This window comes from Asterias rubens, chromosome 22, assembly GCF_902459465.1.
Source record: "Asterias rubens chromosome 22, eAstRub1.3, whole genome shotgun sequence".
Taxonomy (NCBI): domain Eukaryota; kingdom Metazoa; phylum Echinodermata; class Asteroidea; order Forcipulatida; family Asteriidae; genus Asterias; species Asterias rubens.
In genome coordinates this window covers 10,327,153-10,351,453 of record NC_047083.1, presented here as the reverse complement: position 1 = coordinate 10,351,453, position 24,301 = coordinate 10,327,153, and the positions used below count along the sequence as shown (strand labels likewise).

Sequence of the window (24,301 nt, the reverse complement as noted above, 5' to 3'; positions counted from 1 at the left end):
GAGGGTGAGTGTGATCGTTCGATTAGCTCTTGTCAGGGGCTCACCCCAAGTGAGCACGTGGTCGACCAAAGGAAGCTAAACGAACGCACTCATTATAGGGTTAAACATGTACAGGTGTCGGAGTAAAAGGCGAACAGTGTTCCGACACTGGCCCTCATGATTTATACAGTATAGGGTTAAGGGTTAGGGTTTAGGGTTACATAGTTGTATGGGTAGGAATGTGTCCGAATATGATTACGGCTGTCGAAACTTGTGTTACCCCCTTCGGTAGGCCCAGTGTGTCTATTATTATTACATAGCTAAGTGAAGTACCATTGAGACGTAAAGAGCCTTGGACAACAAGTCTACGAAGCAGGCATCTAAAAGCATTCAGAGCCCCCTGGTCAGTTCTAGTAGACTACTGGAACTTAAAGGGACACGTTGCCTTGGATCGGTCGAGTTGGTCCATGAAGTAGAATATAATGATCCGCAAAACATGCCTCGAAATTGCGTGGTTTTCCTTTTACTTTGCGAACAAAATACGGTCGGCCATTAATTTGTGAAGTAAAACAAAATTGTTAGCAAGATCTACTGGCAAAAACTCAGTTTAAAATATTTAGAGTATGCACGCAGTTGCCGGGGGGGGGGGGGGGGGGGGGGGGGGGTGAAGTCGACGGCTGCAACCTTGAGTTGGTCTGACCACTAGAATGCCGCGGGTTTCATATCAAGCGTGGAATGCGATGATTGAGCAGAACAACAGCGGACCAATTGTGAGAAAAATTCTTTGAAATAGGATGAAGAAAAGCGAAAGTTATAGAAAAGGTATGAGAAAGGGTTCTTAGTAACGAAAGTTCAAACTTGCATGGTGGATTAGGAGAAAAATTCTCTAAAATCGAAAGTTTAAACTTGCTCTATAAATTATAACGTTGAAATACTAATTAAGGTAGAGGAAAAACCAATGATGCAGTGTCTCATGAACCCTTGGGGTGAGTCCATCATAAGATGGTAGAAGTTCATTCACCATCATCCTTCGTCCTTGGACGGAATAGTAGAAGCAGCTGTGATGATGGTGCCAGGTTGCTTTATCCCTCATGAGTTGCTGGGTCTCGTTTGGTAGAAGTAATATAGAAATCCTTCCTCCATGGTAGAACCATGAATAGGCTCTATATAAAACTGTCCACAGCTGCTGTTTTCAATTTTCCTTGCTTGGCATGAACTTTCAGAGCAACATTCTTGGCAGGTTTTTAGTTGAAGGATTTATATAAGAAAACAAATCTTAAAGTTCAAACTTGCTGAGGATTGTCTGTCTGTCTTGCTCATTAAACTCGACGGGTTTAAAGTTTTGACGATGTTCATGTTTTGGTACTGTTTTTAGAATGGTTCTCCTTCCTTATTTTAGACATCCGGAGTGCATTGTCGAAGTCTCAAACCCTTCGCACTACCATTGATACAACGTAAATTCTTACATGATTTTTGTTATTACAATAAAGCATCCTTCGTTCTTAATGTTTTTATATTGTTTACACGACTGGATTTACTCAATATGTTTTTTGGAAAATGTGCCCTCTAAGCTCATTTTATGCAAAACTGCGATAATGAAAGGAAGCCCTTTCTGAACGTGGGTGCACTGACTGTTTACTTGTGAAAGATAACAGGTTTGTTGCCATAGCAACTATAAACCAAAGACGTCCATAGCATTCTTAGAATTCTTGATGGATAAGTTACCTAAACATTTAGTTATCGAATACCACCATCACACCACAGATGACTAGACCCCTGTGGGTGCATGGGTGTTGAGTGTTTGAAGCTTTGCATGGTGTGAATGCGGGCGGGTGCAACAACCTAACCTTGTCCTAGCACCGGTGTCGCATGCAACTAAACTGCGCCAATAAAGTATCTAAACACTTACAAATGGTCAGATATATCGGAACCTGAAATAGTATGCCAAAAAAAATTTATTCATTTCGAGTCACCGTTAATTTCTGCACATTTTGACACATCTTGTGTTGCGCTACGATGTTGTTTGGTGGATTTACGGGTACTTGAGTGGCTTAATAGGCATTTCAAAAGTTGCAAAAGCTAAATCGTTGTATTGTGACGAGTAAGCTCAGCGTTTCTTTTGCCCGCCTTTTTAAATGATTTTTTTTGGTCGCGTGTTGGATAAATCGTTTGCGATGAACATCAGCAATAGTTGTCAGTAACCAAGCAAAGGGGTCAAAGATGGGAGGCATACAACAATGGTAAGCAAGGAAAGGTGTTTCAAGATAAGATGGCTCAAATGACCAAACAGGAAAGAGGACGGATCGTTGGTTTGATAGAAGCTGGTACGTTGATGCAAGCTGCAGCTCATCAGGTAACAACGTCACCAGAGACGGTCAGTAAATGGTGGAATCGCTACCAAGCTCAGGGAAATGTGGACGACCTGCCAAGGAGTGGCCGTCCGAGGGTGACTTCTGCAACAGAAGAAAGTGAACAAGTCCATCAAGCCTGACACCACTCTTGAGGGATTGCGACGCATCCTGATCGGTAAATGGCAGGGGATTGACCAGGGACAGATCAGAGGTCTCATTGAGAGTATGAGAAGACTCCTTGGCGTTCAGGACAGTGTGATGGAGGACACACCAAGAATGGGGGACAGGATATCAGCAGTTTTAAAGTTAAATATACGGCAATTAATTTCATGGTCATATAAACGAAACGAGTTTGTGTCTTTTGTCTTGATTTTGTCCGAGTGTGATGCTTATGTGAGTTCTCTTCTGGAATTGGGGTGAATAGGGGCTATTGCAACTTTTGAAATTCGACCTTAAGCCACTCAAGTGTCCATAAATCCACCAAACAACATCGTAGCGCAACACAAGATGTGTCAAAATGTGCAGAAATTAACGGTGAATAGAAACAAACAATTAATGTTTTGTATACTATTTCAGGTTCCGATAAATCTGACCATTTGTAAGTGTTTAGATACTTTATTGGCGCAGTTTATGTCCTCTATGCAATACTATCCAGAGGACATTATTACATATGCAATAATGTCCCCGGACGGTTCTGCATATGCAGTCGTGTCCACTCGGACGCTGCTGCATAATGCAATTGCGTCTGCCCGGACACATTTGCATTATGCAGTTGTGTCCGCCCCCGTGCACAACCGTCCTTGCAGTAAATTAAACGCCCTTGGTCGGCGGAACACGTTCTCCATTTTTTTTTACAAGCTAAGCGCATGTCATGGATGACATGGGAAATGTTCGGCCGTTTGGTATTCACTGCTATCATAAAATAATTGAACATCATGCTGCATATACGTAGGTTCAGTGCATGTACGACACTTACGCGCGCACATACATGTACAGTCATGATATCCATCGGACGGTTTTTGCTTAGCCCCGGACACGACTGCATAATTATGCAAAAGTGTCCGGAGCGGACAGTATTGCATGGCGGACACAGTTGTATCTGACACCGGCCCGCCCTGAATTCACCACGTAGTGTCGGACGAACCTGCATCGATACATGAACTGGCGGCGGTACTGCGTACTTGATAACAGAGTAGTGATAACGTGGGGTCGGAGCAGGTTTGAACGAGGTTGAAAAACCTCGAATAACCACGTTCGACCCCACGGTATCAAGTACTGTATGATTATCATGCAGTCTACTAGCTGCGATATCGCGGCAAAGTTTAGTTTCAAATTTCTTTTAACGCTATGTAGTTTCAAATTCTAATGACATTTTACTTAAATTTGACAATAATTATGGCAATTTATGTCTGTCCTGTGTTGTTTTGGGAAATATTATTACAGTCAATATTATTATACAATGATTAAAGTTGTTCATTTTATATCAAATTTATTCACAAATATTTTGCACATCAATGGCGTGGAATTTCATCTTTGAACTTGTTGAAAGGGTAGGCCATTTTCATGGGGCACTTTATACTTCTTATGGGGAAATCAATGGGAAATAATTGAAGGTGCACCAAGGCCGAGACCAGGGGGAACAGAAACCATTACATCGGAGGCCTGCGTGTATTTCCAGGGCTCACGTCATCGCATCAATCCAGGTTTTTAAAAATCAATAATTTGAACAAATCAAGAAGAATGAGATCAACATTTATAAATAATGTTGTTTTATTGAGACTGTAGTTAATGGCTACAACAACAATTACACAGGGTAAAAAACAAGCTAGTCTACAATAAAAAGTCAGTATAAACATAGTGTTACCAATGCTGTGTGTTACACATAAAGACAAAACAAGAACTATAAAAAATGGCATATTATGCCTTGCTAAAAACAACAATTTGTATACATGTACAGTACAGTGCATCATTTTTCATTTTTATCATGTCTTAAAATTACTGACACATCTATAGGTTCCATATCGAGTTGCACATTTTGTTAAGTTTATTTTAAGTCAAAGCCGAGTAATATCCATTATGGCATAGCGGACGGTTTAAATACCAAACTTTTACTTAATTCATCTCTTTTACTAGAAATCTTGTCTTCAATTGACAATGTATACACGTCAATGTCATGGTGTACAACTCAATAGACCTTATCGAAAATACCAATGCGCAAGTGCAGACTGTTGAATGAGGTGCATTGTGGGATAGATATGGATCAAATTTGGATACCAGCAAGACCACAATGCACCTAATTCCAAGCTTTACGCGCGCGCCCCGGTATTTGCGAAAAGGTCTATGTGGATGGCAAATGCTAAGCTTCAGTTTGAGTGTTTGGTTTTAGTTGAACGTTTCCTCCAATAGTTTGAAGAGACACCATAAACCTCAATTAAGAGACTTTTGAACGCTAGGTGGCAGCAGATGTACCAGATAAATTTCAATTGTTTACGTAGTTCTGAGCATGCGCACATAACCGAGAACCAATGGATTGATGTGGTAAGTCTGCTGCCACCAAGCGTCCTAAAAGTCACCCAATTTCTAGCCTGTTAAGACACTTTCCAGTCCTTAAACCACTAGAGGTAAGGACTTTGTGAACTTTGAGCTAGATAAGGAGTTTAACTTAGTCTCTAGAAACGAAAAGCAAATGGACTTGACATTTCCCAAATAATGTCAATAAAATTAGACGATTTAAACAATGAAATCTCCGCACTTGCTGATAATTATTACACTAAACAGATATGATTGAAGTATACCAATAGCTGTCTGTTCACATCAAAGCTTTATTTTGAAGAGTTGTGTTGTAATTCAATTATTATCACAAAAGACTCAGCTTGAACGCTAGGTGGCAGCAGACATACTATGTAAATTTAAATTGTTAACGTAGTTCTGCGCATACGCACATTAACGAGAGCAATGGAATTTACGTATTAAGTCTGCCGCCACCACGCGTTCAAAAAGCCCCCATTTCTACTTAATTAGTTATCGAATGAAATGTATACTTGTGCATATTGATTTCAGATGGAAATTACGTTGTGAAAGACCGCTTTAGTATACGTCACTAAAACAGAAGTGCAGTAATTGCGGCAGTAATTGCAAGGATTAGACTTAACCCAACCGCTCCAGCATTGTTACATTTGTCTCCAGTGCAGCAATATTGACTCACAGTTATACCCATAATTTCAAAATTTTCCAATTGCGTGCATTCTGGGATTGAAGGCTCGTCGTAGCACCATCGCCTTATAGAGGGCATGCTTCCTTCGGAAATGGATTTCTAATACACAAAGTAAAAATAAAATAACTCAATTATTTAGTTATTTTTTTTTTAATATAATTATACAGGATACAAAAATTATGATCTTGTAAAAAATTTTCCTATTTGAGAGGTGGCAGATTCGAAATAGAAAATGTGCATCTATAATGTCCTATAATCAGGTATTTCTTTAAGGATGGAAATTCTATACTAAGGAAAACTCTGGAAAACTCTGTTCATCCATGGAGGACAAAATGGCCTCCGGAATACGAACAAGAGCTACTCTAAACGAGAGCGCCATAATGCATCTATTAAAAGAGGTCGAGGGCAATATTGTCAAAATAACCGCGGGGCCAAGCTAGCCTGAGCCGAAAATGAAATCGTGGTCGGCGTCTAGAAGACTGTGTGACGCTGAGAGGTTATTGTACAAAGTCGAACCTTTCCAATCTCAAGGCTAAAACTAAAGGCCAAGTAAAACAACAAACATGTTTAGCATCCTCCCTTGTTGGAAATGGAATGAGGAGGGCCTTTTTTTTTCTTTTTCTTTTTTTTCAAAATGGCTACCCGACACATTTTTAAGACAAATAGCGGTGCTATATTGTTGTTGTGTTGCTGAGATCGTTAAAATATAACATATATTTTCCGGTATTAAAAAAAACAAAAAAACGGTCTCTAAAAAGGAAACGAGTAGGGACGTTGACCATGTTTTTATTTGTATATGGCCATAGCGTGGGGGTAATACACCGAGTTATAACGCGACCTTGGCAATGGAAAACTCTGGAAAACTCTGTGTTCATCCATGGAGGACAAAATGGCCTCCGGAATACGAACAAGAGCTACTCTAAACGAGAGCGTCATAATGCATCTATTAAAAGAGGTCGAGTTGTCTTTCTTACCACGCACGATGTCTCACATGGTACAAGTGTGATGTTCAAATTGTTGAAAGGATCCTGACATCCTTTCTCACCAACTTGCATTTCTTGACCACTGAACGTCATAGAGAGCAGTGTGCAATTGTAGCATTGCATTGTAGCATCGGCACCGCAGACTGCAAAATAAACATGACGTCACACTGTAATGGACTCAGATCTACAACCACTCTTACCATTTTGTCACTGAGTGAAATAAAAGTGGCAAATTACTTCAGAAATAATGGTTAAAAGAGTAACGTAATATATTATGTGAATGGCCGTAATGCATGAAGTATAATTTTAAGTTGTGTCTTGTAAGATAACAAGTGTTTATGTTGAGTGGCCAAACCGCGCCTTAAAATTCCTTAAACTTGGTGAGCCATCTTATATATGCATAGAAGTAATGTGACTTCAATACGGGTTTTTGATTGGTTGTTTTGAACAATGAATATTCATGACTAGGCTTGAGCGAGCAGGTATAACAAATTTAAGGGGAGTACAATTAAATTCCTAAGATTCTTGCTCTGGTTTGGGTTTGTGTAGGCCCTATGGGAGTATAATATTTTTCAATCGACATCTGAGTTTCCTGGGAGAGGGTGATAGTGTCCAGCCTCAATGATTTGTGAGTCTTGTAAGTTGGGCATAATGTGGTTGGCATTTGGCAGAACTATTGGGAGTTCAACAATTTGATGAGTGTGTCGGTGTCGAGAGGGTTGACCTTTGGTAATATTGTCAAAGCAGTATATTCACCAATATGCATACAAAACAAACCTGTTCAAATTTGGGCTAAAAAAACACAAACTGGTCATCGAATTTGCAAGAGAATTATAAACGAAAAACACCGTTGGCGCACGAAGTTGTAAGCTTTCGTATGCTTGATTTCGAGACCTCACGCGTGGGGTTTCGAAATCAATTTGAATATTATTTTACTGGGAAATTACTTCTTTTTCATAATTTCGTTGGCAGCCTTTTCTCACAGTGTTTTATACTACCATTGCTCGTTGTCAGGTAAGTTTTTATGCTAACAATTATTTTGAAAAGTTATACAAATAGTGTCCGGTGCCTTTGAATGCACCCCTAAACACGTTATGTCAAATGCCCGTACTCTCACAAAAAATGTTCTAAAGGGAGTTTTTTTCTTCTAAAAATACAAATATAAGTCAGCATGCTATTTTAAATAATGTAATAATTTTGTGGATTATTAATTTTTGGAAATATTCTTTGATAAAATAATTATTTGATTGTAATCCGAATCTACTTACATGCCGCTACCAAAAAGATTCCTACGAGGATTGCTTGCATAATGGTTGATGGGTGTTCTTACTCAACGGGAAGAATTGCTGCAAAGATAAAAATAAAAGTGAATTAATATAAGTAACCCCAGCCATTTAAAAACTTATTTTCCCTTGTACGTGTACATGTCAATCAATAATAATTATAGAGCGCCAAAATTAAAAGTTACTCTATCTCTCTTAAAACACTGGTGCACAGTCGGACATTAAAGGTACGTTTCGTAATTGTCAAAGACTAGTCTTCTTACTTAGTGTATCTCAACATATGCACCAAATTAACTGTACAAAATAACGAACCTATTGAAATTTAAGCTTCTTTGTTACTTCAAAGGTAGCCGATTCTCACAATGTTTTAATCAACAGCTCTCCATTGCTCATTACCAAGATTGCATATATAAATGTATTTTTGTAAACGAACTATTTTTACTTGTAAAATGTACTTTTTCGGCCTGCTTGGCCGCCAGTGCAGTTAATAAATAAACCATATTAATTGTTATATCTTACTCTAGTTTATAATGCCTGAATAAATATTGTGAGTAATAAAAGCTGATACCTGTTGCAAGGTCATTGGACCCATTATGAATACTGATGAAGGCGTAATGTCTCTAGAGCTAGACAGGGAAAGCAGCTGAGTGTATTTATGTTTAAAGGCAGTGGACACTATTGGTAATTGTCAAAGACTAGCCTTCACAGTTGCTGTATCTCAACATATGCATAAAATAACAAACCTGTGAAAATTTGAGCTCAATCGAACATCGAAGTTGCGAGATAATAATGGAAGAAAAAAACACCCTTGTCACACGAAGTTGTGTGCGTTTAATAGATGGTTGATTTCGAGACCTCAAATTCTAAATTCCAATTTCTGAGGTCTCGAAATCAAATTCATGCTAATAACTATTTTGAGTAATTACCAATAGTGTCCACTGCCTTTAAGACACTGGACACCCTTGGTAGTTGCATACATTATAAAAAGGTAAATTGGTCGAGAGAATGGAGGAAAAAAACACTTGTCGAACAAGTTGTGTGCTTTCAGATGCTTGATTGAACTCGAGACCTCAGCTGAAGTTTCGAATTTAACTCAAATAATTATTTTAGTGGGAAATTACATCCTTTTAAAAACTACGTTACTTCAAAGCAGCCGTTTCTCACAATGTTGTATACTATCAACCTCTCTCCATGACTCGTTATCCAAGTAAGGTTTTATGCTAATACATATGTTGAGTAATTACCAACAGTGGTCAGTGCCGTTAAAGATAACTACCTATAAAAATCACAATCAAAATAAAATCAAAGGCAATGTAAAATGGAAGTTTAAAGATAAATAGTTCTTTCATAAGATTAACTAAATGAATAATAACAATGGACATAAAATAATGAGACTGTGGAGGGACCCATAAAAAAGCAAATCTTGTAAGGTTATGGTTCCCTGAGCAAGATTGTGCATTGAGCCGATAATTATTTTGATGTATTGTGGAATTTTTTACTCCGGGTAGGAAAAATTTTCCCGAAAGGACGGGTGTATTAAAAAGGGCTCAATGCACAAGCTGCTAGCAATGAAAGTAGTTACCTAGCCAAACTAACAATGGACAAGAAGGAACAAAGACAGAACAAAGACGGCCGAACCCTTTAACATCCAAATATAAAAGATGGAATTTGAGGCATTGCATGGTGAGGTTGGTTCGCGTGCGGCATGTGTGAATCTAGGTGCCTTTCTTCTAGGTGCCTTTATTCTACTACCGCGTAGTTATGCCCTTTATGTTATAATTGAACGAGTTCCAAAGCTAATGGTTCAAGCTAAGGAAGAAAGTTTAGACCATTGTATAGTAAAGCTCCTAGACGTCTATATAAAAGTAGAGGAGATTGAGGTTTAACTTTCAACGTGGCAGTTGGAACCAAAGGTCGCGGATAATTGCGTCACAACACAGCTGTGCTGAACTGCACTAAAAATAAATCAATTAAATCAACACAAAGCGTATGTCATTTCATTTGCGCATGTGCATTACTTGCGCGTCATAGGCCCTTTTCGAAACCACGGCTTCGGTTTTGGATTTGGCTTCAGGCTCCGTTCTCTCGTCTGAAGCCCTGAACACGCAGGCAAAGCACGCGCAATATTGTCAAAATAACCGCGGGGCCAAGCTAGCCTGAGCCGAAAATGAAATCGTGGTCGGCGTCTAGAAGACTGTGTGACGCTGAGAGGTTATTGTACAAAGTCGAACCTTTCCAATCTCAAGGCTAAAACTAAAGGCCAAGTAAAACAACAAACATGTTTAAGACAAAATGGCTGTGCTATATTGTTGTTGTGTTGCTGAGATCGTTAAAATAATTATAATAAATATTTTCCGGTATTAAAAAAAAAAAACGGTCTCTAAAAGGAAACGAGTAGGGACGTTGACCATGTTTTTATTTGTATATGGCCATAGCGTGGGGGTTATACACCGAGTTATAACGCAACCTTGGCAATGGAAAACTCTGTGTTCATCCATGGAGGAACAAATTTCTTCCTCCCTGGTTCAATTCACTAATGTGGACAGCTTTATTCAAAATTCCCATGACGCGTCAAGACGCCATGTCACAACTGATGCATGAAGCGACATGATTATGAACAATCAATACTAAAAAAACAAACATGTGCTGGTAGTGAAAGTTATCAATATTATTATTAATTTTTGTATACCGAGGAGTCTTACAGTGAAACATTTTATTAAAAAACTTGTATATGAAACAATACAAAACCCCTAGGCCTGTGCAAAGTATTTTATTTCGCTTTTTTCCTACTAGGTTATGGTGCTAGGCAGCTCATTGATTTTCACTAGTTTTGTTTTGTCTGTTATTCCATGGCTTGTTGTCCATTTTCTTGTTTTCATATTAACATTTTTATACTAGTATTTTTATTCTAAAATGTAGTTTTATACTAAAATGTATTTTGTATCTATGGGCCCTATGTATTGTTGTATATGTGCTTGAATATTATGATGAATTAGAATACACTTAGAGAGCGAGACAACTCGATTAAACCAATACATTACAGAACAAACGATTAATTCCAACAAAGCCAGGGCGTGCCAGATAATAATTATGAATATTGAAACATGAAACTTGCACCCTAGGCTTATCAGTTGAAATTCTAATCTAATGTAGGACTAGCGAAAATGTGTATTCTTGCAGTTGTTTACCGCATAGCTTTGATCCAAAATGAGTAAAGGCACGAAGACACGAAGACACGAAGACACGAAGACACGAAGACACGAAGACACGAAGACACGAAGACACGAAGAAACAACGGAACGAAGGAACAGAGAAACAAAGAAACAAAGAAACGTAGAAATGAAGAAACAGAGAAACGAAGAAACAAACAAAAACAAAACAACAGCGGTTGCGAATTTCGCAAAATTGCGTCTTATGTTATCGCTTAATATCTGCCCTCAATAAGCGGCATTTTCATTGATGAACTAACAACTATTTTATTGCATAATTGTATCATTCATAGTGACCGCAATAGCAACCAGAGTTCACACCCCAGCAGTTATCACAAAAATATCGATGTTTAAGGCTGTAATTAGTACATAATCTAGGGATCTGAACTACACTGTGCAGCTTCTGTGTTTACTAGGTTTAAACGTGCGCCACGCCCGGATTATAGTCTAGCCATGCTTGCCTTATGGTAATTATCAAGAGCCAATCGAGGCGTGCTATTCGCTGCTGGGTTTTACCTTGGACGTAGATGTATTAAATTCCACAACAGCATGTGTTTTCGACGTTAGGCGACCGAACTGAATTGGTATTGCATTACGCATGCTTGTTTGTACAAATAATGTACACAGTGAGTTTACCCACAATCACTACCACATTAAATCTAGCAAAAATCAAGACTTGCACATTTTTTACGAATTTGACAGTAATACCCCTTTGATTCTACTATTGTGACCTTACTTATTATTGTGAAAAGGAACACATGCGCACATTTATAAACGGTGGTATTGCATTACTGTTTCACACAGTCACAATGCGTGTTTTTATAGACAATAATATAAGTCAGTTTTCGCAATCGCTACCACTGCACCACATTCAATCTGGCAAAACTATCAAGATTTGCCCATTGTTTACGAACTTGAAAGTAATATCACTTTAGGTTTTTACTATCGTGCCTTTTGGGTCTATATTGTGAAAAGGGAACAAATGTACCCATAGTATACTATTCTCGGGCGGGGGCTTTTATTAGGTGCGCTTTTGTCGGCAATGCAATTCGAGCCCGCACAACACAAACTCTCAAATATTAAATAATTTATTATTAGATGCAACCATCCGTGTAGAATAAATACCAAAGGTATCCAGTGCCTTTAATGACCATAACACATGTACTTTATTTGTTCCCGGCAATTGGTAAGTAGCTGTGTATTCATTGCACAACATTTGGCAATAATGGGGAGGGGGGAGATTCTTAAAAAGTTCGCAATGATGTGCAATTGTATTGAAATCTCGTTGCAGCAGCGTGTTGTAACATATTATTTCCGATATCCATAATAAAGTATGGAAAAACAAGGACATTCATAACAAAAAAATAAACTTGATGATTGTATAGGCCTATTTTATTTTATTAAGAAAAAGCCGCTGTGCCCTTGAAATGAAAAAAAAAGTACATGTGTGCAGTAATTGATCATTCTTTTTTAATTTCGCAATGATGTGCAACTGCATTGAAATCTCGTTGCATTGTATTGCAAATGATACAGGCAACAAATAAAGTACATGTGTTATGGTCATTAAAGGCACTGGATACCTTTGGTATTTATCAAAGACCAGTCTTCTTACTTGGTGTATCTCAACATATGCATAAAATAACAAACCTGTGAAAAATTTCTCGAATTCAATTCAACTATTTTAGTGAGAAATTACTTCTTTCTCAAAAACCACGTTATTTCAGAGGGAGCCGTTTCTCACAATGTGTTATACCATCTATCCAGAGCTCTCCGTTGCTTGTTACCAAGTAAATTGTTATGCTAACAATTGTTTTGAGTAGTTACCAATAGTGTCCAGTGCCTTTAAGCCGGAACAAGAAACACATCGTGTGACCTTGAAAGTGTGAATGAACTGAAAGTAAAAGTGGTACCATGGAGTACCAAGCACACAGTATAGGAACTCCCAATCAGCAAGACGAACTAAACATACACCGTTCACTAGTTTGTATGGTCTAAAAACAGGTGCATTTAAGTATAAGCAACTTCACAAGCTTCGTTGCACATGATTGCACTAGAAGGAAATGTTCCTTGCCCATGATCAGAGTGTGAAAGCGCTATTCACACGACATCAATAACAGTGGTCCCTCGATTAATTTCAGAAAAGTTTTGAAATGTAGCAATTTTGTAAAGTATATTTTACGAGTCCCTTGCTAAAGTTTGTTGTACAATTTTATAAAATATACCTCGTGTGAAAGGACAAAGGGACCCTTGCTAAATGGCTCTCATGTGAAAGGGACTTTGACCCGAACAAAGACTACACTTTCATCTGAAAATCGTTATCTTCTTTTTCAATAATACTCAAAAACCTACAATTCCAATGTTCATTATACTTTTGTTGATCCTGGCCATCACATTAGGGTTGTTTCCTGTGCCCTTTCCTGTGCACATTTCATGTGCCCTTACTGTTTTCTTGTATCTACTTTTGTACATGTACTTATATTATCTATTTGACATACTGTCTGCTTGTATTTGTAATTGTTTAATGGCCAACTAAAGAATAAGAATAAGAATACAATAAACTATTGTTAAATTTGTGCGAACATGGTTGCATGGGGAAGGAGCACTTAAACAAATTGTTCAACCCCAAAATTGATCTGGAATTTACACAGTCTGTTTCCCTATGTGGTTTATATTGATAAAGACTACATCAGAAATGCATGAGCTTTCGTTACAACACTCTTTATAAGACGCAATGGTTTAATGGTATAATGAACCTCAGTTTGGCAAAGGAAGTCTACCTTCAAAATATTGTTTGCCGCTGTTTTTCTAATGTCTTTGACACAAGTAAAATGTGGACGTGCAGTAGGCCTATGACTCGGCGCAAGACCGCACCCAGTTCAAGACTCAAGATGCAATGCTCCGAGTCCAATGATTGCTCTATGCACGGAGCTAACACACAAGCTCTGTGTGGCTATAGGCTATGGGCTAAGCATGGCTAGAAGCAATTCTACCTACAGCCAGGTACATGCCTAAAGCATAGAGCAAGTCAGGGCTAAAGAAAGTTGTGTACTCTCTGTTTAAACGAAAGAAAGTTGTGCTCTCCATTTAAACGAAAGAAAGTTGTGCTCTCCATTTAAACGAAAGGATTATGCACTAATAACACATTCACGTTGAAGGAACTGAACTTAAACTTCAGTGCTGACAATAATCCACAAAGCATTTTAACTGCTTTTGGGGGATGAGGGGCTGAATCCGACTGCCATATTATGTCACTTGTGCAATGCGTATCAAAGGACTTGCATAACTTCTAGTGATCAAAATCCTACTTGGATAATACAAAAATATTAAAAAATAAAATTTATATTTTCGGTCATCCACTACTGAAAACCTGGAAGTGAAGTTCGCGCTCCGCATCTTGTCGAATGTCTTAATGAAAGCGTTGGACAATGTTGGTAATATTTCTCAAAATCATCAGCAACGGAGCGCTGTAGTATAACACATTGTGAGAAACAGCTCACTCTCTGAAGTAACGTATTTTTGAGAAAGAGGTAATTTGTAACTCAAAAGATTAAAAACCGTTGCGCTTTTTTTATTATTTTTTTTATTTACATCTAAACACTCAAAAGTGTGTGTAAACATGGTAAACAATAGAACGATAATAGTATTTTTCTTCTTTCACAATTCAGTCATAGAAATGGGTCAAAATTTCCACAGATTTGTTAATTATGCGAGATACCCCAAGTGAGAAGACTGGTCAACGATTTGGCAGAGTCTGTCGTCGAGTCTTGACCCCGGGCACAAGCGATACACTTATTATGCATAGGGGCAACACAACGTCTTCTTCAATGGAGCTCAGAGGTTGGACAGGGCGCTAGGAGTATTGTGCAGACCGCAATTACACATTCTTCAGAGACAAAAGAAAAATAACCCTTCTTTCGAAAGTACAAAAAGCTAAGATAAACTTACTTTTCAGTTGAATGTAGTGAACACTGGCGTTGACGATGTGATGATAACTGAGTAGGGTGCCTTTATGCTTTGGCCTGCAGTTTAAGTGGAGATCGCCCGGCGCTTAATCTAAGGGAGTGGCATAACTCGCGGAGTGGTCGTTATTCGGCAAACCCTTTTCACTGACCTTGCTCTTATAAAAATAGTCCCAGTCAATGACTGCTGGGATCGGTGAAATTTGAAAAGCAATTCTCACGCGTTGGGAATACACAGAAAAACAACCCAACAAAGCTAATGTTTTTATTCGTTTTAGAAAAACAAACATCTATAAAGTACCGAGAAAGTCTAAAGGAGTTTAGATTTTAACTGATGCGTAGTAAAGTAGGTCTGGATATGTTTCGGCATGTTGTGCAATAATATAACTATGTCAAGGTTAAAATGAGGATAATACACAAAGCCTAGCGTCGTGACCTCATAATAGCGAAGGGTTCAAATTGCACCGAGAAAGTCTGTGCCTGGTGCAATTCGGAAACTCATTAATTTGCTAAATTGATTGTCATTGTTTCGATTTGTCTATTTTTCCATTTGTTGCTCCCCCCGCAATGCTATGTAAAGATATGATCATGTTCTTTGAATGGTATACAAGCATCATGCACTGATTCTTCTTGTTACACTAAGCTTACAAGTTCGAGCTTTTAAAAATGTTATTCATGGTTTATTTTATTGCATTAATATTGATTAAAACTCCACTCTATGTTTCAAATACCGTCTCTAATGTACAACAGGTAGTTAATAGACATGAACATGCAACGCAAATTAAAAAACAAATGCACATTCAAAACCAGACCCCAAAGACATACAAAGGGCAATGACCCAGAATTATACACAAAAGACAAACTTCTACCGCAGAGTATAGAGAAAAACTTAAGAAGTAATAAAAAACAGTAAAAAGAAAATGTATTATCTTACTTAAGAACTTGACAGTAAAAAAATGTTCGTCCTTTCAAACGAGGTTAAAATTTTTACAATTGTCCTACAATGATTTAGCAAAGGACCCTTTGCTAAATTACTCTAGTGAGAAAGCCGCTTAATTAATACGTACACCTTGCGGTGCACGGGTTTCTTATCTAACAAGATAAAGGCTGCTATATTGCTCTAAGATTGCACTATCTCAATTATGTGCCCTCGGCTTGGGTGACGTGTAGGTATGCATATTGATGGCTGATTTGCGTCCATTTGTGTTATACATGTAATTGGTGATGCATCTCACAGTTGGCTCCCCATTGCATAAATTAAGGTTGGATGTTACTGGACACTATGGGGTAGTGGAAAATCTAGACATGTGTTTCTGCTAATCAGAGTCTATCTGACGTTGCTTACAATTGCTCCTGTTTAAAGTATTAACTTAAAAACTGACTTGGTAATGAGCATTGCAGAGCTGTTGAATAGTATAACACATTGTGGGAAACGGCTCCCTCTGAAGTAGCATAGATTTTGAGACGAGATAACTTCTCAAAGTCTTTTATTCCTATCTGAAAGCACACAAATTTGTGAGATTTAAATTCAAATCAAATTCGTGGACAATTATTACTTCTTTCTCGAAAACTACGTTACTTCAGAGGGAGCCGTTTCTCATAATGATAATATTATTACCTCTCCCCATTACTCATAAGGTTTTATGCTAATAATTATTTTGAGAAACTACCAATAGTGTCCACTCCACTGCCTCAAAAAAAGTCTAGAATTTAGGACCAGAGGGAAACATGCCCCAAGCAGGGAGTTCCACAGGACGTTGAATAAATTTGTAAAAAGAATAAGAAAACAAAGTACTCTAAAGACGGGTTCAAATATTGGCTTAACTTTCGGGTAACAGCGCAAGAGGAACAGCATTATAGCAACAACACATTGCAGGAAGTAAGTGAAATTAAATAACGCGGAAACGCCTCTAAATCATCAATGCAAAAAGCAACCGACAAGTGCCAAGTAATATAACTCTTGGCAGCTTCTAGGGGATTGAGCCAAACTTGTGTTTACTTCAGACGAACACAAATTGAATGGCAATGAACGAAAACACAATTAATATTGCACTTTTTTATTTTGATGATTCCTTTTGATTGCATATCAATGATTATTGTATAACGTAGAAATGCAATAAGAACGGTCCCAGTGTATTAGTCAAACGAATCTGAATGAAACGATATCACGGGTGCAATGATGAAACAAAATTGTATACATTGCATTAGTTGCCGAAGGAAACTTCTTTTAATTGAGTGGTTATGGGAATTACGTCAATTTGAATGTGTTCCAATGCCATTGATTGATGTTTTTCTAAAAATTACGGGCGGTAAAACCTGATTTCCAATCAATTTGAATGGCTGTATATTCCCTTTAAATGCAATTACTCAATTTGACGTCCATCGATGAGGAACCTAACAACCTTACATCTAGTCAATAGAACCTATACAATAATATAATTACAGGACTGGAAGGGCAGTTAAGCGAGAAATTCCCCTAGGGCCTCTATAGTATTACCATGGCAAAGATCTGCTGTTATATAACATTGTTTTTGCCAGTACGGCGCTTCATGATTTTGGGACCGAATGATTGACCGTGTTGGGCCGATAGAGGGGGCACGCGCATTAAACAAAAACATAAAACCCAAAATATACATTAAAAAGACGCACCCAAACAACACCCCAAGGATAAACCTCAGGACTAAATCTGACAGCCAGTAGACAAACAAACCACAGAAAGCTCACTGATTGCTTGAGTTTACGGATACTTCAAAACAGGTGAGAAAGATGACAGCTTACAAAAATAGGCGTTTACAGTTACACTTTGTCCCTAAGACTACAGCTCTTAAAAGTTAAAGCTTGCACGAGTAAATTAAATTGAGGTAGTGAAGATTGTGGGCCCTACGCCAAAAGTTCGAAGACCCTGCTGGCAGGATCTTGGAAGTTGGCTCGGAAGTTGGCTTTGGGGAATGAACGTGTGACTCAGTGAGGCCTTTACTCCATACCAACCATAGGCTTCCTTGGTTTTGATCCAATTGGCAACATCATACATGATAATCAGATATGTCAATATTGTACTACTTGGAACTTGTAGTAGTTGCATTTGTAGCTAGTAGTACTTGTAGTTGTAGTACCATGGTAGGTAGTACATAGTCGACCGTAGTTAGAAGAATTCTGGATCGGGAATGGGAGACAGTGGCCATACCTTTTTGAAGGGTCAGGCTCCACCAGCAAAATGACCGGTGTGTGACATCACATGTTTACAAACTATACGCCTCTCTTAATATTTATGCATGAGGTACGTCACAATGCTAACTTAAAACGAGGCGATGGGCGCAGTCACTGCAAGTGATGGGGGACGTGCGCCCATAGCCTCATTTTGGGTAAGAATTATGACGTCATGCATAAATATTAAGAGAGGCATATTGACCAACATGGCATAGAGTAGACCATCTGGTTGTACACAGACAGTTTAAACAATGGAAGACAAAATAATTGGACATATTATTATTCGTTGGTGTTACTGCGCCATAAATTTAATTATATCACTTGAATTTATGTGGGAATTTAATGACACAATAATGCAAAATGTCCCCATACGATCAGTGCAGTAGCTTGCCTGCCAGAAAGGCCCTGGAAGTAACATCAGCTTTTGTTGACCAAAATAAGAGGTGCTGAATTTAATCAGTCAACAAATTTTCCTTAATTTTTGTTCTTCTTCTGGATTATTAAAAAAAGAAACTGTTGATACTCTTGTGTAAATTGTTTGTAACTGATTCCTTGTTTTAGTCTTAAGGTGATGTTGCAACCTTTTCTTGGCATTGTTTTGTTTCGCCATCTAATATCTTTACAGCGTAGGATAATATCTAACTTCTTAAAGGAAGGTGTAGAAAATTGGCAGCGTAGAATAATTATCTAACTTCCTAACCTTTGTGATTTATTACCAGACAGAATGATTCCATCAGTATTGACGTCACTTTTGCTGGTCACGTGGATTTGTTCATCAAGTAAGTATTGTTAACAGTAGCCTCTACACTGCTTTGGGAGTTCTATATAATTTATAAAACCTTGTTCAAACAACAAAATGCAACCAGGGTCCTCCTCAGTCTCAGGCTTGACGACAATCTTTGGACCGAGGACCCCCTGCTTTTATTTAATTACGGCCACTTCATGGTGAGGGCTACAATCAACCCAAATCAACTGCCTCCAAGGTACATTGTCACCTACTCCTTGGGCTGAAGGAGGGCTACCCCTATAACTTATAGGGATGTAGGTATCATGGGTATCATCCATCTGAAGCCTGGGTGGTAAGGAAGAATGCTATAAAGTGTGACAATTGTGGGCCTAAATGCAATTGACTTTAAGATTTTCCAATGGAAGTGCCCTTTGCAAAATGAAAATGGCCTTGCCCTTTCAACATGCTTGAAGATGAAATTCCAGGCCTGACGACGATGTCTAATCCCTTTATCTCATATTGACCAATCACAGATGCACAGGGTTCCGACGCCATGGCAACTATATCGTGTTATGCTTGTACATATCGCAAAATTGGAAGCGCATCAACTGGGGATAATTGTAATGACGTCTTACAGGGAACGTCAAACAGCGTCGCTAATATCACATGCGACAGTTCATGCGTGGTAAGCTTAAATTCATAAGACAGGGATGTGAATCCTTATTTTTTAAAGATTAAATTCATTGAAGAATAAAAATAAAACCATATAAAAACGCTCCAGATTGCAGAGTAAAGTTTTAAAAACCATAGATTTGAGCCTAAAGTTAATATTGGGCATCAGTTTTCGAGCTCGCATGTTTTCATGCTCTCAGAGTTCTTTTTTGTTTTTTACATCTTACATTCCTCTTAACAGTTTGCAATTTTGTTGTATTCAGCAAAGACACACTTGAATAATAATGTTAAGGATAATAAAAGTGCCGAAGGCTCCTAGAAGCAACCTATGATCTATTTTATTCAGAGAAAGTGGCATTATCTTACGTCAATCTATTTGATGTATGCCATTATCTTGCTACGATCTATTTACATGTAGGATACTAAAAGTGTCATCAAAAGTACAACTCATGATAAACACGTTATTACAAGAGGGCTTAATCACTCAAGCATGTACCAAGGCAGCATGAATCAGCTAGTATACATTTTTATTGTTAAGAAAAACTTTTTCTAAGACAGAATTAAAAAAATTAAATGCTGGACATTTTAGGTTCAATTTAAGATACTCAAAAGGGCCATAAATAGTACAACTTATAATAAACACGTTGTCAATAGAGGGCTTAATCACTCAAAGATGTACTAAGGGAGCACAACTCAGCTAGATACATTTTTATAAGAAAGACTTAAAGACTGTTTTTTGAGACAGAATTAAAAAAAATAAAATAAAAGCTGCAGACATTTTAGGTTCAAGCTACCCCCACCCAAAAGCAGACTTTGAAAGAGTTAATGAGGTAACCTTTGTCCAAGTTGTCTTTCCCTCTAGAGCAAGGAAAGCTGTTCTTGTCACAATGCTGTATATACCAATTGGTTCAGTTCTTTATAAAGATATGATATCATCACAATGGAATACCCCTTAAAGGCACTGGGCACTATTGGTAATTACTCAAAATGATTGTAGCATCCAACTTACTTTATAACGAGTAATGGAGAGCTTTTGATAGTATCAAACATTCTGAGAAATGGAGGCTCCCTCTGAAGTAATGTAGTTTCCGAGAAAGAGGTAATTTCTCAATCAAATAATAAAAGACTTCAGCTGAAGCCATGCATCTAAGAGCTCACAAAGTAATGCAACAAGGGTGTTTTTTCTTTCATTATTCTCTTGCAACATCGATGACCAATTCAGCCCAAATTTTCAGTTTTTTTTATTGTGCATTATTATGTTGGGAGAGAATACTGGTCTTAAACAACACTTTCCCCCGCTTTCCTACAGAAACGTATTACTCAGGGCGGAGTGTTTCAAATCAAACGAGGGTGCTATTCAGACATGTCAGACGTTGGTCAAGGTCTGTGCGAGGACTACGTTGATCAACCAATTCCAAACTCCGACCCACCTCAGACCATGACACAAACTTGTTGCAACGATCAATTCTGTAATTATGGAAACATCAATACACCTATGATGTATCTTAATATGATGGCTATTTTGTATGCATTATTCATGAAGTGATGTATTTATTAGTCTTCTATTTTTAGACTGAATACAACCATCTATAAGTGGTTGTTTAATGATGCTTCATAGTTTTGGCTTAATATTGAATCGATCATAACATGCAAATTATATTGTGCAATATATTTTTATTACACTGTTTTTTTACCGTCAGTCGTGAAGACAACTCATGTATAAAAGTAACTTTAACCATTAACTAATGTTTCAAACTTCTCTAAAAAGGGTTCGGATACTTCATTAGCGGTAGCAGTAAATGTAGAAATAAAAATTGTACCATTATTTTTAATCCAATTTGTAGTGTTATGGGCCCCTCTGTATTTTCCCAAAGTTCTTGAGTGTTTTGAAGTGCTGCAATGGTTCATTTGACAAAGTTTACTTGGTAAAATAAAAATACAAGGCTGTGGATGTGGAGACTAAGTTAAGTCTAATATCAACCCAATGTGTGCATTTAGGTGGCTGAACATTCTTAGTCAAGTTCAGCAGGTTTTGTTTGCTCTAAAATCCAAAGTTCAAATTGAATCCAAATTGTTATATTTTTTACTTTCTATTTATAAAAAGTTAAAGTAAAGAGCAAATGAACACATTTTTTTCTTAAGCGAAAACAAAACTAATACCATTTTCTACCTGGCTTGTTTAGTATGAAATTGTTTAGAATTGTATTATTTTGTATTTTTGATAAAAATTTTCACGCTGTACAAGTTTTTTAGTGGTGATTTATGAGATAAAAATGTAGTGTTCAATGACTAACTTCACCATTTTGATTATATTAATAAGGTGTATACCAAAAAGATTGCACCACTGATCAAAATAAAAAAAGTTATATGAATGAGAAATTAATATGGTCACCGTATGTGTGTTTTTCTTAGGTTTGAATTACCCCTAAAGCGATTCAACGTTAATTTATCAACAAATAATTTGGTTAACCCCCCCCCCCCCCCTTCATGGAAAAACACCCAAAACCTGAGAGGGCTCTGTGAAGATTTGGGAATAGATGAGGGGAAGGGTCAATCATATGCTTAGGGGCAGACCTAGGGCAAGCATGGGGTGCAAGGATTGGGCCCCAAAGGGTGTGGTCTGGGGTGGGAGGGCGTGTCCAACAAAGGGCGGGGTTGGGCCTCACATGGGGTGGTCTGGTTTTGAATGTGGGGCTTTAAAACATTTAAAGACCAATACTTTGAACTCCAGGTTAACTCAAGTCAAGAATGGAGATGCAAAGATGGGTCTCAAAAAGGGTGTGGTCCGAGATGGGAGGGCGTGTCCAACAGATAGGAAACCAATTCAAGAATGGAGATGCAAAGATGGGTCTCAAAAAGGGTGTGGTCTGAGATGGGAGGGTGTGTCCAACAGATAGGAAACCAATTCAATAATGGAGATGCAAAGATGGGTCTCAAAAAGGGTGTGGTCTGAGATGGGAGGGCGTGTCCAATAGATAGGAAACCAATTCAATAATGGAGATGCAAAGATGGGTCTCAAAAAGGGTGTGGTCCGAGATGGGAGGGCGTGTCCAACAAAGGAGGGGACTGGACCCGCATTGGATGGTCAGGTCATGAAGGTGGGATTTAAAAAAAAAAATTAGACTAAGATTAAAAACTCAAAGAGAGGAAATTCTGTACTGTGTCTCATTAAATGAGTTTTAACATTGTTGGTTTTCACTCAATCCATGTTCACATAATCTAAGTTCTACTACATGCAGCCACACACAACAGCTTACCTAGAGTAAACCTAACAGACAATTTACGCAATAATTTACTGTTAATTTTGAACCATAATCCTACTGTTATTATTATGTACATTGTGTCTACAAAATAAAAAAAGCCACACCTCTTGGGCATACTAGATGCAAATGGTTTTCAAGAAATCATAATGGGGCCAAAGTCACTGCTGACAAAAAACTCTGAAACTTTGAGCCAAATCTTAAGATGTATGACATTTTCATACCTGACAGGCCTTAAAAATAACCACAGCACCTACATCAATTGATGTGGTGCCCTTTTCAAAGCTCCTAGAAGTGCCCCTTACATGTGCCCCTTCCAAGAGGGAAATTGCTGTGCCCCAAAGAGCAAATTTCAAGGCCCGCTTGATTATGGCTTTTTAAACAAATGTTTCCATTCTGTGATTTTACAATTCTAATTCCATGCATGAAACATCATGACACAGTCCAATATTGAAGTACAAAGTGTCGAGGGAACTTTCAACATGTTATGGTAATTTAGGCAAGTTTAGTTTGATAAGGTCGTTTACTTGAACTAAGCAACTAAATAAATTATTAGCAATGAATTCAGCAAAGATTTACTGTTAATAAATGGAAAGTAAAAGCCAGTAAAACATGCTCTTCTACAAGGAGGACTAAATAAGTCGAAGACGTCGCAAGGATAACAAGTATTAAGTCCCAATATTTGGAAGATAACTAATTAAGAAAAGAGATGTTTGGTTTGATTATTAAATTGCATCAATGCTTTACTATTACTCTACAAAAAGTCTTCAGTTTACGAGCTGACCACAATCTTAAGAATTGTGAATGAAGAAAAGAAAAATGCAAACAATAGTTAATGGCCAGATGAAAGGGCAAGGCCAGTTTCACTTTGCAAAGGGAACTTCCATTGTAAAATCTTAAAGTCACTCGGAAACGTCTCAAGGGCCAAGACCAAAACCAAGCCTAAGGTCAAAAGTAACTGATTCTTACTTGAGATAAGACTAGTCTTAACTCTTTGTATCCACCCAGGAGGCCACGGAGGCCAAGGCCTCTTTCTCCTACGTTTAAACCCAGGCCAGTGGTTGATAAGCAGTTCGCAATCTGCTACTTCTATTTTACGTTTAAACCCAGGCCAGTGATTGATAAGCAGTTCGCAATCTGCTACTTCTATTTTCTGAAGTAGTGAAGAAAAAGGGGGGGGGCACAGGATAATGATATGTATACTTCGGTGGGTTGTTGTGGGGAAGTAGATGATTTTGTCCATGAAGTGAGGAAGCCAGAACAAGACAGGAAGTGAGAAATGAAAACAATGATTCATAGAATCTGAGGAAGGAGCCTTTAAAGGGTCAGTTGTTGATTTCACCAAACTCTTCCTAACTTTGGATTAATCTTAAGACTTAAGACGAGTTAAGTTCCGTAAACCTTGGACGTTGGGACGCATTGAACCTGTCCAAGTTAGAACGGGTAACTCGAGATAG

The 24,301-nt window shown here is 38.0% G+C and overlaps 2 protein-coding genes across 3 annotated transcripts; one reads left to right on the top strand and one right to left on the bottom strand.

Annotated features, from left to right (window-relative positions):
• Positions 1-4,991: 4,991 nt before the first annotated feature.
• Positions 4,992-15,092, bottom strand: LOC117305084. The gene is made up of 4 exons (XM_033789815.1): positions 14,965-15,092; positions 7,796-7,873; positions 6,519-6,670; positions 4,992-5,643 (listed from the first exon to the last, which is right to left on the bottom strand). The coding sequence occupies exons 2-4, from the start codon at positions 7,833-7,835 to the stop codon at positions 5,431-5,433; spliced, it is 405 nt and encodes a 134-aa protein (XP_033645706.1). The 5' UTR covers positions 7,836-7,873; positions 14,965-15,092; the 3' UTR covers positions 4,992-5,430.
• Positions 15,093-17,577: 2,485 nt separating this feature from the next.
• Positions 17,578-21,967, top strand: LOC117305083. 2 transcript variants are annotated; one of them, XM_033789814.1, is made up of 4 exons: positions 17,578-17,735; positions 18,909-18,964; positions 19,446-19,597; positions 20,894-21,967. In XM_033789814.1, exons 2-4 carry the CDS (start codon positions 18,910-18,912, stop codon positions 21,128-21,130), a joined length of 444 nt encoding a protein of 147 aa, XP_033645705.1. In that variant the 5' UTR covers positions 17,578-17,735; position 18,909; the 3' UTR covers positions 21,131-21,967. The 2 variants fall into 2 exon arrangements, with proteins under 2 accessions (XP_033645705.1, XP_033645704.1); XM_033789813.1 differs by having other exon boundaries at positions 17,579-17,735; positions 18,905-18,964.
• Positions 21,968-24,301: the final 2,334 nt, after the last annotated feature.